The sequence below is a fragment of the Lupinus angustifolius genome, chromosome LG01 (assembly GCF_001865875.1).
Source record: "Lupinus angustifolius cultivar Tanjil chromosome LG01, LupAngTanjil_v1.0, whole genome shotgun sequence".
NCBI classification, from domain to species: Eukaryota; Viridiplantae; Streptophyta; class Magnoliopsida; order Fabales; family Fabaceae; genus Lupinus; species Lupinus angustifolius.
Window position 1 is genome coordinate 21,717,382 of NC_032009.1, and position 16,046 is coordinate 21,733,427.

Here is a 16,046-nt window from a genome sequence, read left to right on the forward strand (position 1 = left end):
AATATCATTTCATATGTCAAATTACATATTCAAAATAATAAATAAGCAAAAATGTATATAACCCCCTTAAATTTTACACCTTTTTGTAAATAAGAACCGCCAACTTTATTTTCATCAAAATTAAACCTTAAACTTCTCTTATTCATAAAATAAACATTTTAATTTTTTAATCTGTATTGTGATTTATTTATTTAAAAATATAATGAAAAGTAATAATAATTGAAAACTATTTTCTTATTTATTAAAAGAGATATATGTATTATATTTAATCGAGTCCATATTTAAAGGCTGATTCGATCGATACTTAGGGTCGAGTTAGCTTCGGATCTATGACCGAATACATATTTAAAAATGACTCACTCAAGATGAAATTAAGGATTTTTTAATTTGTATTATCACATGTTTGTCTCCTTGATTAAAGGTTAAAAATTTAAGTGAAAAGATGAAAATTGAAGACCCATATATAACTTTTTGACTTAAACAAACGTAGTAAAATTAGCGGATGAATTAACTAAAAATAATGTAGAATATCATAAGTGAGGCCATAGGTTCATAAAATATAAATACCTTTACACAAATTTCTCAAAAAAATTTAACATGAGGTTTTCTAAAAAGGTTTCTCCAACCAAAATGTGCTATACAAACCAATATTATGATACTTGAGGTAAACATGAATGTGAAGAAATCTTCTATATGTATAACCAATTTAAATGATAAGATTATCATATCCCAGTATAAAGACATCATACTATCATTTATAATTACAAATTTAATTTTGATAAAAAAGGAACTCTCTGATCTATAATTGAAGTATGTCTTTTTTAATAAGTAAGTGTTAGTATATTAATATTTTGTATTGGATAGATTTAAATTCTTAATTTATTTATTATGTAACTTCTCAAGTTCTCGATTCTTACCACTTGACCACCTTATGATAATTGGAGTGTGTCTCTGGAACCATAGAAAGGGTTTCTGTTCCAAAACCGGAACCTCTAGCAGCAAACAAGAGGACTTCATCATCATCTATTATGACACTCGGTCCTTTCCTTCCAACAAACGTAAGCAGTGTTCGTAGCTGTAAGCATCAAATATTCAAACCCAGTATGTTTTTTTCACTTTTTTTTATATATTTAATTATAAAGGTTGAGACTTTAAGAGATGTGTTTCAGTAATCTGGGGACGGAGAAAGACAAATAACCCTAATTCATTTTTATCTTAGGGTTTATTTGTGAGTTGATTTTTTCAGCGGAAAGAAGAGAAAGAGACTTAAGAATCATCTCATAAACATATTTCATGACTTGCAAGCATTTTATTTCTCTCCAAAATACAACTCTCAAACTAACCTTTAAGGATAGACGAGTTACAAGGCAAGATTGTTGGTCTTTTGATCGATTAATATCGATTAAATCTCCAAATGGGTATCTTCCCTCGAGGGTAAAGGTATATCTGAGATTAGATTAAAATGAGTGGTTGGAGATAGAGTGGTACACCGCAGAGACAGCATACATTAATCTATATAGGAGTGCACAAGCATAATAACACTTTGCCAAAAATGGGTGGATATCTTGTTTCAGATCTCATCTGACTCACTCACCAGAACTCAGAAAATAAGAGAGAACATTACCCTAAACTCACACACCAGAACTCAGATAATAAGAGAGAACATTACCCTTTTGTCTTTACCCTTTAGTTTCTAGTTGAAGCCCTGAAGAATATGATGATATGTTTATCATGCTTTTAGGTTTGATGACAAAGGCCAAAGTCATGAGATCAGTTATAAACATTCAGAATATTGAAGAGAAGAGAGGAACACACACTAGAGAGAGATGCTGACAGAAGAGAGTGAGCACACGCTTGTGGTCATTGTATGAGGGCATGCAATTGCGGGTGCGTGCTTACTTCTCTTTCTGTCAGGTTCTCATTTTTTTCTTCTCTTCTGTGTGTTGTTTCATATCCCTTTTTTCTTCTCATCTTCATACCTTCTCTTCTGTCTTCACTCTTCTGCAGGCACTTCTTACCACCCTCAATTCGTTTTTCTACAAACTTAATTCTGATTTCTGACCTTTCTTTTCTTCCTTTATGCTACACAGCATCTCATTCTCATAGTTTGACTTGTCATAATTCATAACTATAGCCCTTGAAATGACACGTCCAACAGTGTTTCACACATACACACATGATATTTTTGTATGTAACAAAGAACTGTGCTTGACAAATAACATTTATTTAAGTTGTTGTTTCAAGTTCCAGGTCTAGTGATGGAGGTAAAGCTGCACAACCTTACTATATCTATTTTCTATCATTATCTTCTTGGAGCTACAATCTGAACCTTATCTGACATCTATTTCTGTTTCACTCTATTTAATACAATAAAATAATTTCTAACTATTCACATTAAATAATATTATTAGTATATATTTTCACAATTGTAGATTTTCAACTCTCAAAGCGTGACTTTTGATGGTACTTTCCTTCATGGAGGAGAACACAAAACCCAAATCGAAATCCTCAAGGTACTTTCCTTCATTGATGTTGCGTTCATAATCAAACCCTTGTTTTCTGTACTTCCCTTTCTCTTCTTTCTGCTCCTTGATCTTGTCCACCATTCGAAGCTAGAGAGCCATGTTCAGCCCTGGTGCTGCACCCAGATTTGGGCTTAGACCCTTTTCCTTATTTACTGTTCTAATAAGCAAGCACCAGAGAAGTAAAAATTTATGGGTTTAAATTATATTATCATTTTCTTTGGGTTTTGTTGACCTTTTAGAGAGTGGTTATTATTGATAAAGAAACAAAGGAGGATAAGTAAAAATTTATGGGTTTAAATTATTATTATTTTCTTTTGGTTTTGTTGACCTTTTAGAGAGTGGTTATTGATAAAAAAGTTTTTGAAAACTGATATATTTAAAGCGATAAATATTTAATTTTCAATTTATATTCATAAAATTCAACTCCATTCCTTGTACGGCTAGGTTAACAGAGTCAGAACCTTCTCATGTTCTTTGAATTTAAAGGGTCAGAATCAGATATGAATAATGATGCTAGAGGGGCTTGGATTCCATGCCAGAATTTATGTGTACCATAAAAACCAATGTTTGAAGTATTTCTACTTTACACTAATTAATGATTTGTTTGTTATTTTTAAGGGCAGAATCAGATGACTCCTTAAATGACTTTTTTTGTCAAAGTTATTTGGCTGCTGAATATATGTTTAGAATGATTTTTTTTGGGAAGTTTCCCACCTGTATCCTCACACCGAAGGCAATCATGTCCGAACCGAGAACATCCACAGGTATGTGAGGCTAGCTTTCCTAGCGGAGATTTTTTCTATCCACAAGATTCGAACCCGAGAACTTGCTTAAGAGAAATCAAGTATTTACCACTTGAATCAACGCCCCGTTTGTGTTTTGAATGATTTGGGACCTTAATAATGTGTGGTAGAACTGAATAAAATGAAAGCTTATTATTAATTCAAATTTATTTCATTTCATCATATATTATTGAAATAATACAATATATAGGTTTATTTCATTTCTCATGGAGTTTTTGTTGAATATTGAAACATAACTCGAGTAAAACGAATGCTTAGGGAATGCCATATCTTTTGTCTCCTTGAATGCAATGTTTTTACCTTTTCAGCCTTTCAGGTAAAGGTAACCCTTTTGAAAAGTACATCTACCACCTAAATATGGCAATATTTTCTTCTTTCCTTACTAAGTAGACATGGATCTCTTTGCCACCATGGTTGAAGGAATTCAAGCTGCAACCTTTCTTTATACAGGTTAGTCATCTTTTTCGATTCAGCTGATTCTCTGAGATTTCTTTCCTTTATTTTTTTTAGTTGGAATAGTATTTCTTTGTAGGATTTGATGCCAGGATTCCATTGTTCCTAGCAGTGGTGTGAAATGAAAATCTCTTGAAAAAATCTTATCACATAAATTGACGCGTGTTACCAGGAAAATGCGCACAGAAGAACTTGAAGAACTGTAACCACTCATAGGGATGAGTTTTACTGTTTTAGTTTAACCAATGATTATCACATAATCTCAAGCAAGTGAAACTCCCTTATTCATGCTTCATTATTTATCTCCTAAATATATATATACTCCTTTGCACATCAGATGTAAAAAAAACACCTTTAAAATGTTAGAAAGTATGGAAATTGTTTATTGTACACAATGAATCTTTGCTTCAGTTTAATGATGTAAGTGTAACTGATAGACTGAAAAACATATAGCTAAGAGGGGAAATGACTAGGATGATGTCTTTAAATCGCGCAAGCTGAAGTTGTATTATATCAGTCTTTTTTTGTGCCTAAAACACTCAGTAATTAGAGTAACTTTGAATAGTCACATGGCACAAAAAATTATAGTTTGAAGTGATATGATGGTTTATTGATTATTCATCAAGCGCCCACTTGAAAGATCTCTAACTATATAAGATATGAAGCTAGCTTAATTGGCAGGATATGATTCATTTTTAATTTGTTTATGATTTACTGGATGAACTGTTTTCCAATTATCGGTCTTCAAATTCTATATGTTTGTGAACTTTTTAGTCTATTCATGTCTGCAACCTGCTAAGTTATGAGGGAATTAACTGGTATATATGTATGCTAGTGTAGTTAAGAGTGGAATTAATTGGGGAAGCAAGACCTTGTTAGGGTAATGGTAGTGTTAAGTACCCGTGAGATATGGGGATGGTGATATCAGTAAGCAAATTATGGTGGTGATAAGTTATGGAGAATTGGTGATGTTAATTAAAGAACAGTCACATGAAAGCAGATGCTAATATAATGGCATAAAACAGTGGCTTTATTAAACTAGCTAAGATTGGTATGTATTCAAACACTTTGCTTTGTTTTGTAACATCCTGAGTTTGTTTAAGTTTTTATTCCTTTTTCTTAAGGGTTTTGTGAGTTGGGTTTTGAAGGAGAAGGAATGAAAAATTAAGACTTCAGAGTCATCTCGGAATGTGTATTTCAATGCTTCCAAATCTTCATTTTCTTTTCCCACCCCTCCAAAACCTAACTTGTAAACTTATGAGATGGTTCTGAAGTTTTCTTTTTCCCTTCATTCTCTTCCAAAACTCAACTCAGATCCTAAAGGGAAGGGGGGAAGCTTGGTTTGCCATGGTTTGAATCCTCTCTCCCGCAGCTCCACCAAAGTATGCACTCTGGGGATGTCCGAATCTTTGTTTTACCATTTTATTTCAAAAGCTTGTATACATTTTGAGGTTTTTTTTGTGGTTTCTGGATTCAAGATGGTGAAGCTCCTTTCTCTAGTAAGTACCATTTTTGTGATATTCTATTTTTAATGCTAGGTCATGAATTAGTAATTGCATCCAATCTCCAATAAAATTCCAATTGTTTCGAATTTTATCTTTCTCGATGGAATATTTACAAAATCCCCATGAATAGGACCAAACCTTATTCCATAGGATTTACATAAGATTTCTCTTTCTTATTCTTAAGCAAGCTCCCGATAGGGCTTAGTTGATCCATGATTTATGTTCCGTCTTTCGTTTCCTTTTTGTTTGTTTCAAGAGAGTTGAAGCCTTTCATATGTTTATTTTGGCATATTATAAATGGAATGAATAATTGTCTCTGGGAATCTAAATTTGAAATGTAGTATGTTAAGACAAATAGGATGTTTTGAAAGAAAAAATCCCCACTTTTAAAAACTTGTGATGTTTTGAATTGAGAGCTTACTGGACTGTCTAGACTAAAATATTAGCCAAGTTATTCACTTTGTTTTACAAGTAAATAAGTTACATAAGATACTGAAGATATAAGTTAACCTCAGAAAAAACACATAATAAATAACAATATTGAGGGATCATGGTCTTCAACTAGGTGACTGCATTTGGGTCATGGTTGAAAGTGATTTAACCATCGTCGCGACCTCCAAATCGAGGTTTCTCCATTGGCAGTCACCAAACATTTTGGTAGCATGTTTGCAGTTAGCTACTATGAGGAAACCATGCTGTATGCAAAATTGTGTTACATGATGAAAGATTATGGTGATTATTTCTATGAAAAGTAGTGTTGATATTCATCTGGTATTGTTCATGATTTCTTAAATGCTATTTAAGCCATTCTGATAACTTGGATTATGCACTGCAGAGATCTCTTCAATTCCATGATCACAATGACCGATGTATAATTACCGAACAGTTGTAGTTGTATGATCAAAATATTAGTTAGAATATAACTAGATTCAATGGTGATGTTGGATAAGCAAAGTTGTGGACTACTTATTCATACAAGAAATAATAGGCACCCCCCATAATTTTGGCAAATTAATTCTGGATTTCTGGCTAAGTAGCATTATCCATGACCCAAAATTGAAGTAGGTCCTTTTTTGGGGTGCAAAGAAACCTCAACTTGCACTGAAATTCAGTTTTTGGAGTGGGAAAGTTGTACCTCATGCATCTTGGTTTGAGAATGTGGGTACAGGGTAGTAAGGTTTTATCTCCTCACCACATGGCTGGCTCTGATGTTCTATATTTGAATGAACTTTGAACTTCAAATATTAGGTGAAGACTCATGAATGAGAATGATCTCTAAGTATGATAGAATAGGATTCTCATAAACAACTGTCCAACAAAGTCATCAATTATTCCATGGATCAGTCATAGCAATATGGTGTTTTTATTATATTTTAGTTGTAATTCTATGATTCTATGTGCCTGTCTGTGATATTTATAAGCATGCCCTTTTCTAGTTAGAAGTTAAAACAGTAGGAACAGTTTTATTAGGTCTAACAATTTTCTGTTCTCTTCAAAGTAATTTTATGATGGAAAACGTTGGATTTCATTTCAATGTGGTTTCAAGTTTCACTATACTAATGTTGCTTACCCTATTTTGATATTCAATTTTCTTATTTTTATCATGTTAAAATGTATTTTGAAGTCAAGTTAGCTGTTCTATATAATTTGGTGGTTGTTTGAAAGTAAGTCTCACATCGTCTATCTCATTGTCTCGGGAATGGTTTAAATATCTATTGGGTTACTCCTCTCATTGCCAATTGGTTTTGAGATGGAACCTTAATATGTATCAGAGCTAGAGCCCAACTTCTTTGCAGTTGGTCATGAGCCAAAAGATATTATTTAGTTATGGGTCAAAAAGTAACCATTCGCCTAGTCCGGCAGGCTTATGTGAGGGACATGTTGGAAAGTAAGTCTCATATCGCCTACCTCATTGTCTTGGGAATGATTTAAATATCTGTTAGGCTACTCCTCTCATTACCAATTGGTTTTGAGATGGAACCTTAACAGTTTTGATCAGCTTAATAATATTACTATTGTTGCTATTTATTGCTGAAATTTTATATTTAAATTTTATGTGCATATTCTTAAGGGAAGAGGGTATGTGGATCATAATCCCAAGTGGTGGATGTATTCACGGAAAGTTTGACAATATGTGATATGAATCATTTGCAAAGTTCCGAAGTCTTGTAGATCTGAAAAATAGGATCTGGTTGCACAAATGTGTTAAAGATAGTATGTGGTTCTGTCTACATCCTTAAAGTCATTGCATGATATGCTATTATGGCTCATAGGACAGCTATTAAGCTAATATGAGATATGCGGAAAAAATGTATGAGTTTTATACATTATCATTGCATCATTTATCTTCTATTTTTTATTATCATTAACCCTTCCAAAAAAATAATACTAATGAATATTGAATGATATATTGAATATATAAAAATCTTTATAGGCACTCATGTGTTGAGTCACAATATATTTGAAGTCATCAACTCAATATAATTAAGAGGTTGAATTGAGATGAAATTCATGGTTCATGCTTTCATATAACAAGTTAAGTTTGTGAAGTATCTACAGAAGTAATGACCATAACATATACATATATGTTTCGAAAAATACAAAGCTTATATTATTACAAGTATATAGGGAGTATGCTAATATTTTGAATATTGCTACATGTGTGATGCAAGGGCCTAATACTAGTCTTAGCATGTGGCATGTGCCCTAGTCATTCATGGTTGTTTTTAATGATTTTATGTGTTCCAAACACTAGAATTAGAAACGAATGTATTATTAACAAAGTTATAGTAATTCTTATTATAGACATGTGTGAGAGAGATCTTTAATTACTTTGTGATTAAATTAGTATTTGGTAATAGACAAAAGGTTATTGTAATATTTATTATGACAATATATAAATTGAAATTGATCCTAATATTCATGGATACTAGTTATCCATATGGGATATGGGTATGGGTTTGAGGAAGCATTTCCCCCTCCCAGCGTGTCCCATTATCAACCCTAGCCCGTGGGTTTTGTATAGGGCTGGATTTCAGGAAAATTAGTTAGTAGAATAGCAATGACACAGAGTGATTATTGTGATAAAATATTAGATATTGAATCCTTTAAATAATGCAGTGTTGCTCTACCATTATAAGATGTTGATCTCTAGGTTAAAAGTTATAAGAACAATATTTATTGGAGAGCAATTACGAGCCGGAAATAGTTAGTTCATTACCTATAAAGTTGATGATATCATTAATCATATAATAAAATGTTTGAATATTTGACTACTCTTACGATCTTACCCTCTTTCACCAGTTGGGATAATCTGTAATCACTACACGAAAACTTCTTGTTAGCCACGATTTTGGCTATGAAAAAATCGTACCTAGATTGAGTTGCCACATTTAATAGTGTTGTTGCAAGGAATGACGTTGTTAAAAATTAGCTACGGTCATTATGTTATTTCGCTACACTTCTGTGAAATGTGGTAACATTTATTTAGCCACAGTCTGTTTAATTCAGCTCTGGTCCAACCGTGGCTAAGTTGCTGATTTTGCCACAATATAACCGTGGCTAAGTTGCTTATTTTTCCACAATCCATCCGTGGCTAATTAAATTTATTCAAAGCTATTTTCGTACATACTCCTCTCGTGATCCTAATGTGTCATTATCTCACAATCTTTATTTTCAATAATCTAATGGTAAATTTATAATAAAATTTAATATTTACTAACTAATAATAATAATAGTAAGTGTTATACCATTAGAAAATCGAATCTTATACAATTACCAAATGTTTAGCATTAAAAAATATTTATAAAAATAAAATATAAAATATTAAGATCATATAAGTTCATGAATTCTAAGAAATCATAACTAAGATGGTGGAACATTACCGGCGAAAGAGATTAACTCACTGTCAAATTTATCTAGCAATATTTCAAGTTATTTTTAAATAAGTTATTTTTAAATTAAAGAACATATTATTACTTTTTGATAACTAGACCTCATCATTGCCAAATATCCATCAAATCATCTCAATTCACGTTATTAATTAAGGAGCATGTTTTTTCATATCATTCTAGCATCTTTACTTCCATGTTGAATCTTATCTTCTCTTAAAAAATTATCAAGATTATATTATTCTGACAATTAGGTAAGATGCCCTAATCAAGCTAGGTAAACAATAAGAAATGGCATAACAAAAAATTATTTGATCATTCATCTCTTTCGATTCAGTGCCATCAAAAAAATTAATCATTATAACTTGCTACATGTTAAGGCTTAGAAACCCTTTCGAATTTTACATGGGCCACAACTTTTTTAATCATTCTGAAAGAGAATCTTCAGCTAGATCTAAACCTTCCCCGCAATGATGTTAAAGAGAAAATTATTGATTAGCAATTGATTCTCTTTGAACTTAATGGAACTGTATGTTATTTCATTGGAAGAATATTATTTTTTTACTACTATGAATATCTCATTACCCTGTAGTTAAGGAAATAATTACTTTTAGGATGTTTGGTCTCTCCTAATAAAATATCGTTCATAAAAATTGAATTCATGATATTTTGGTAAATCTGGAAATCTAGCAAATTTTCATATCATGTTTCAGAAACACTATTAAATTCTATGCCATCACATGTGCACCTTCAAGTCGTGTAATTCGGTGCTATATTAAAACTAGACAACATTTGTGCAATTTCACTCTTTCCATCTCCTCATTTTATGCTATACAACTTTCCATATGATTTGTATTAAACTATGGAACCATGCTCCTTATAGTACATTATTAGGTATGAAATATATATGTGTATATGTGTGTTAAATTAAATATATGTATGAAATATTGTACAAGGTATATGAAATATTTTGATTGTGAAATCTGAAATTAATAACCATTATCATCTAGAGTAGTTAAACTTCCTTGAAGTTGGTGGTCTTTGGAATCTTGCACTAAGTTAACCACATGATGAGAGCTGAGAAACCTCCTTGATGTTGATGGTTTGAGAAACCTTCATCATAGAAAAATTATTAAAGGAGAGGTTAGAATAAAGGAAAATATGAGATAAGAAATTAAAGGAATCAATCTCACAAGACACATGCACTTAGCTGAATATGTTTGGTTGAAACTATATTATTAATATCATATCAATTAGACTATTAATATAGTGATACATTAATTTAATTAGTGGTTGAGCAGTTAAATTATATATATAATATCAAATTTAAAAATATGGATATTATTATTCCAATATAATAACTCACTTCATGAAATAATTTAATAGCTGAATATGTTACAAATAATTATTATGTTTAAGTTCGAATTATGTCATTTTGAAAATATAAAGAAATTTATACACAAATTAATTTTGATGAGTACAATATAATATGGTTTAACCAATATTCACTACTATTTTTTAATTTTAGCCTATTTTTATATCTCTAAAATAATTATCATTCCTATAGGATATTCAAAAACATTATTGAAATACAGAAAGTTAGAATTAAAGTTTTATTCCTTGCTGCTGAATTGAAACAATCATATAGCTCCATGGTGAAATGTCAATGTCACAAAAGGGACAAAGAGAAAGAGTGCTAAGAAAAAAACTATTTATCCTGCAAAAAAAATTATAACTCAACTAAAAAAATAGATTTAATCAATATTTAAAATCTAGTAAGGGAAGGTTAATTTGACTAATTGTCACATTTGACTCTTGTGTGTACATATACATTCAATTATCTAAAAAGTCATCACATTTCTTCGACCCAAAGTATACAGTGTATTTTGTTGCAACATCCTATTTTTTAATATAATTTCATTTTTGTATCGTGTGTTTTTTTTCTTTTTAGTTAATTATTTTGGACACTCTTGTACATATGATTTATTAAACATGTATATATTTGTGTATATTATTCATTCTCTAATCTTTTTTATATATGTGTAAATTATTAACCAAATATATGCATTTTACACTAATGATTATGTAAAATGAAATATTGTTTTGCCGAATCCACATACTAGTTCTCCTATCTTACGAGAAAGTAAAATATATCACACAATGCTACTTTTTTATTAATGATTGGTTTATAAGTGACATATGTCACTTTTTTATAGGTAGAAGGATTTTTAAAATGATTTAGAAGTAGAATATATCATTACTTTTATATATAATACTAAAATATAATGAGACCCAAAACTCACCCATTGTTCATTGTCTTCCTTTTCCTCTACACTAAAGGCTTATAATAAATTTTACATTATTGTAATTGTGTTATTCATCAACAACCTAATAAGACACAAACAAAACGACAAAATTTATCATATTACAATTCAAACTGTTTTGGGTACATCATACCCTACTTCTTTTCATTTTATGATCATTAACATGAGACACTATTCCTTAACACACCACCACACAAATGAAACAGACAGTGAAGCAAATAACCATGTGATAGAGATAGGGTCCGAAACATATAAGCCACATGAATTCTGATCCATGTTGTATAGGTAATCCTTTCGACAAGGATATGTTATCCATAAATATGTGTGAAATCATTTCTCAAACTAATCATAATTTGTCACATAAGTTAAAAAAAGTAAACATTCATAACCTTGTTTATTTTTCCTTCATTATCATTGATTTGTAATCTGCTTTAAGACATGATTTGAGACAGTAAATTTCATCATAAAGCATTAATGGTGAAGGAAACAGGCAACAAAGAGAGGCAATAAAGTCCACAAATCCAATTACATAACACATATTCACATAGAAACATCACATTTGACAACATCAGAATCATCAACAACGTTGTTCTAATTGTTGATTTGGATTCTTCACCTCTACAAATTCCCATTATGGGGTAACAAAAGAAACAGAGACTCCACAGAACTAAAACAACATAAGCAAATCAAATATCCTAAAATAACATAAGTTAATAATTCAAGATGGTATTGATGAATTCTCAGGAGGAGAAGTCCATAAAATATCTCTGAGTGCAGGACGAAGCTTGTTACTACAGAACTGATTATACTCCAAAGTATCACCATTATCTTTCTTAACCTCCACCACCATAAACGACGGCGTTACGGCGTATATATCCGCCGCAATTGCCAACTTTCCCTTCCTTCCACGTTCTTGCCCTTGTAGCCTCACCTTTGTGTCACTACTCTTCACGTCGAACTTCACCGCCTTCGCCACCTTCTCCAACCTTGATATCACGCTGCTCGGTGTCCCCGCCGTTGCGAACCTCATCTCCTCCCTCTCCACCCTCTTCTTCTCCTCAAACAACGGTGACAAATCAAACCCTTCAGATAAAGAGATTATATGAAAAGCATTCATAGTCTTAGATATCTCACACTTGTTGTCCTTCTCCTCAAAATCAAACAACTCATTCTCTTCCTTCTTCTTCCTCATCAAACTCTGAGGTATTGGTTTTTTGAACCAAGATGAGTCCATTATCTTGGATATGGTAATACGGGTATTAGGGTTTGGGTCGAGAAGCTTAGTGATGAGTCTTCTTGCTTCTGAAGAGAACCATGGTGGAGACTTGAAATCACCCTTGTAAATCTTCTTATACATAACCATCAAATTTTCATCTTGAAAGGGTAAGAACCCAGCGAGAAGAACATATAATATGACTCCACAAGACCATAGATCTGCTTTTGCACCGTCGTACCCTTTCTTCGCAATCACCTCCGGCGAAACGTACGCCGGAGTTCCGCATGTGGTGTGCAACAACCCATCTTGCCTCAAATGCTCCTCCGAGAAGGCACTGAGACCAAAATCAGAGACTTTAAGGTTCCCATCTTCGTCGAGGAGGAGATTCTCCGGCTTCAGGTCGCGGTGGTAAACGCCGCGGCTGTGGCAGAAATCGATGGCTGAGATCAACTGCTGAAAATATAACCTAGCCACATCTTCTCCTAACCGTCCTTTAACGACCTTGTTGAAAAGCTCCTCGCCTCGAACGAGTTCCATAGCGATGTAGATCTTGGATTTGCTAGCCATGACTTCATGTAGTTGAACAATGTTTGGGTGCTTCACCATCTTCATAACTGAGATCTCTCTCTTCATCTGTTCCATCATTCCAACTTTGATAACTTTCTCTTTCCCTATAACCTTCATGGCAACGTTTTTTCCAGTTCCAATGTTCCTTGCATGGTACACCTTCGCGAAGGTTCCATGACCTAGAAGTCGACCTAGCTCGTATTTTCCATGGACCAATGTTGACTGAATTTGACCCTCACTGTTGATTCTACCCTTGTCACCCATTATGAGTTGAATTAAGAGAAAATAATGGAAGAAAATGAACTAGGAGCGAGATTGAGTAATAATAGTACTACACTACTACCCGTCTTCTACGTGTTTACGGTGGCAATTTCTGCCGGCGATATTGCTCATTTGATACATTCCCCACATAGACAAAAGAATGGAAAATTATAAAGAGAAAGTGATGGGAACACAAACAATGCAGTGTTTCTGTGTTTGGCAAGGGATGCTTTATGCTATGTTCACATTTATATAGCTGTTTAGATATATATAGGATGGGGATCTGCTGTCCCAATCATGTCTTTGTTCACGTCCCTCACCAATCACAATGAAACAAAACTGATAAAATTATGAATATTTAATTTTTTTTAACTGACGTGACATAATGTGATTGGTATGGGGACAGTTTGAGACAGGATTTTGGACAACAAATCCTTATCCATAAATCTCATGTTGCTAAGATATGTAATCAATGATGGACACGTGTGTGGACCAGCATTGTAATAAGCATGGGTCCAAAAATAAAATTATTGGCCAATCAAATTTCAACAAATAATATAAAAACAACAACTATAACATGTGATTTCCATTCCAGCAACCATACCATGGACGCAATACTAGTATCTACTGTGGTATTTCATCAAAGTATAAATAGCAGATTCTTCTGAGTATAGGAGATATTATTTTTACTTTTAAACATAAAAATGTCATTTTATTGTAAAGAAAATGATAAAAATGTTATAGTATATTGTTTTTGCCTTCAAAATTACTATTATTTTATAGAATGGAGAAAGAAGTAATTCTTTTGTTTTTGATTTCAAGAATAAAGGTGTTATCTTATTTATTTAAAATGGTAAAATATGATATCATAATACTTTTGTTTTTGAAAGGACGATTCTAGAGAGCATCCTTAGTTACTATAAGTTACCTGTAATTTTGGAGGAAAAAAACAAAACAAAAGAGTGGTCCACTGAACTGGATTATTTAACTTGTATTATTGGTGCCATCATTTGAAGATGAAATGAAAACTGTGTGGGACATACAGTGGGTGCATGCTTCTCAATTTGCTCCAAGTTTCAACTTTATTTACGTTATAATATCCTGGTTCAATCATGGGGAAATATGATTACAAATTTACAAGTTTTTGGCAGAAACTTGCATACTATCCAAACACGGATACGAGTGTCAGATACAATTCGTATGAAATATATTGATATATATTTTTCTAAAATATAGAATATGATACGTTTATGAATACATGTATAAAATAGTAAAAATACATAAATATAATAAAATTATAAATATAAAAGTATAAAATATAATGGAAATCGTAAATCCTTCTCCTCTAAAATTCCAAATACCAAAACTAGAAAATACAGTAGAATAACTCTTAAAATTGATAAAATGTATCTTATTTTATCATGTTTTTTTTGGAATCATATGAGATACATATCTTCATCTTTACTTTATTTTTGGATACTCTAGGGATATATATCATTTACGATTTTAAGTGTATCTGTGTCGGATACGTGTCCAATACCAATATATGAGGGTGTTTGACGTATGCGTGGCTTCGAAGCTTTTATAATATTACTTATTTTATACATATACATGAATAACCAAACTCTATCTCTCATACTTAAATTACTTAAATCTCACATATTAGTCTGGTTTCAAGTTAGAGCATGAAACTAATAGGTTGAGATCATCATTTATCAATTATTCAAATCAGCTGTTTTGAAATTTTTTATCTAACCATCACTTTCATTCCAATATTAGTCAAGTTTTATTGCCAATTTACAATGCCTTGTGGAATGGTTGAAGTCTTTTGAAACCACATCGTTATTAATATGGAATATTATTTATGTTATGTACTGAACCCACACAGCTAATAAAATACTAAAAAAAACTAACAAGCTAATGGTTTATACTAGAAAACTATGAGCTTAATTTGTTTCAATTATTCCTTAGATAATTGGCACTGAGATGCTACCATGTGAAATTAGGGTTAAGTTTTGGTTAATTTTTGTCTTCATAGTCAAGTTTTGTACAAATTAGGGTTAATTTTTTTGTAGTTTGTTTTCTCATGTTTTAGTATAACATGTGGTTTAGGGTGAGAGCACATCTGTTGTCTCATAATTTGTATCAATCCATATGTCATGAGCTTATGATTGATTAGAAAAATATTTAATAGTTAAATTTTAACTTAAATGTATTTTTTCTGACCAATCATAAGTCCATGATACATGGAGTGACACAAACTGTGGACAAGATATGTGTAATCTGTTTAGGGTATCCTCACATGGATTGCTTCATGCAGTCACAGTCTTGAGCTGTGTTATTTTGGTTTTGTTCATATGTAGCTTGCTACCAAATTTATTTTGAAAGGAACCTACCATAATTAAAATGATAACTAGTGGACCCAATAAAAAAATATTATTCCCTTATACTAGTTTATACACACTAATTGGATATACGTCAACATTTGATTAAAATAATGGT

At 31.9% G+C, this 16,046-nt stretch overlaps 1 protein-coding gene and 1 long non-coding RNA gene across 2 annotated transcripts; one reads left to right on the forward strand and one right to left on the reverse strand.

The window, feature by feature from the left end:
• On the forward strand, positions 991-5,368 carry LOC109354983. Its single transcript, XR_002108616.1, has 2 exons — positions 991-2,264; positions 2,433-5,368. It is a non-coding gene; the product is annotated as an uncharacterized LOC109354983 (long non-coding RNA).
• LOC109354988 (CBL-interacting serine/threonine-protein kinase 6-like) lies at positions 12,003-13,781 on the reverse strand. The gene has a single exon (XM_019597860.1). It carries the CDS (start codon positions 13,545-13,547, stop codon positions 12,219-12,221), a length of 1,329 nt encoding a protein of 442 aa, XP_019453405.1. The 5' UTR covers positions 13,548-13,781; the 3' UTR covers positions 12,003-12,218.

Excerpts from the sequence above, each read along its gene's own strand:
- LOC109354988 (XM_019597860.1), bottom strand. The coding sequence starts at position 13,547 with ATGGGTGACAAGGGTAGAATCAACAGTGAGGGTCAAATTCAGTCAACA.